General features: G+C 72.0%; 1 protein-coding gene across 1 annotated transcript in view; it reads right to left on the bottom strand.

Moving 5' to 3' along the window:
* The window catches only part of ZFYVE28 (zinc finger, FYVE domain containing 28), a 21939-nt gene that overhangs the window by 7764 nt on the left and 13779 nt on the right, over positions 1–396 (bottom strand). The window contains exon 3 of the mRNA XM_014533456.1: positions 193–333. Coding sequence (XP_014388942.1) covers positions 193–333 — 141 coding nt within the window. The remainder of the gene's footprint in view (positions 1–192; positions 334–396) is intronic.

Genomic DNA, 396 nt, shown 5'->3' with positions numbered 1-396 from the left:
CGGGACAGGCCCACACCCGGGACAGACCCACACCCGGGACAGATCCACGCCCGGGACAGGCCCACGCCCGGGACAGACCCACACCCGGGACAGATCCACGCCCGGGACAGGCCCACGCCCGGGACAGACCCACACCCGGGACAGACCCACACCCGGGACAGGCCCCCACGCCCGGGACAGGCCTGCACTCACCTGGCAGGAGCGGAACTGGCTGACGAGCAGGGTGCACCGCTGGGGGTCCTTCCGCCCGTCCAGGCTGTCCAGCTCAGCCGCCACCTGGTTCAGCTCCTCATCCGCGTAGTAGAACTGGGCCAGCAGCTGGGGGTCTGACCTCTGGGGAGACAGGCACCCGGGCGTGAGCCAGACCGAGGTGTGCGGGCACCTGGGGCGGCCTGT

The sequence above is a fragment of the Myotis brandtii genome, unplaced genomic scaffold, assembly GCF_000412655.1.
Source record: "Myotis brandtii unplaced genomic scaffold, ASM41265v1 scaffold986, whole genome shotgun sequence".
Classification (NCBI taxonomy): domain Eukaryota; kingdom Metazoa; phylum Chordata; class Mammalia; order Chiroptera; family Vespertilionidae; genus Myotis; species Myotis brandtii.
The sequence above is the reverse complement of the archived record's forward strand: the minus strand, read 5'-3'. Positions and strand labels throughout refer to the sequence as shown.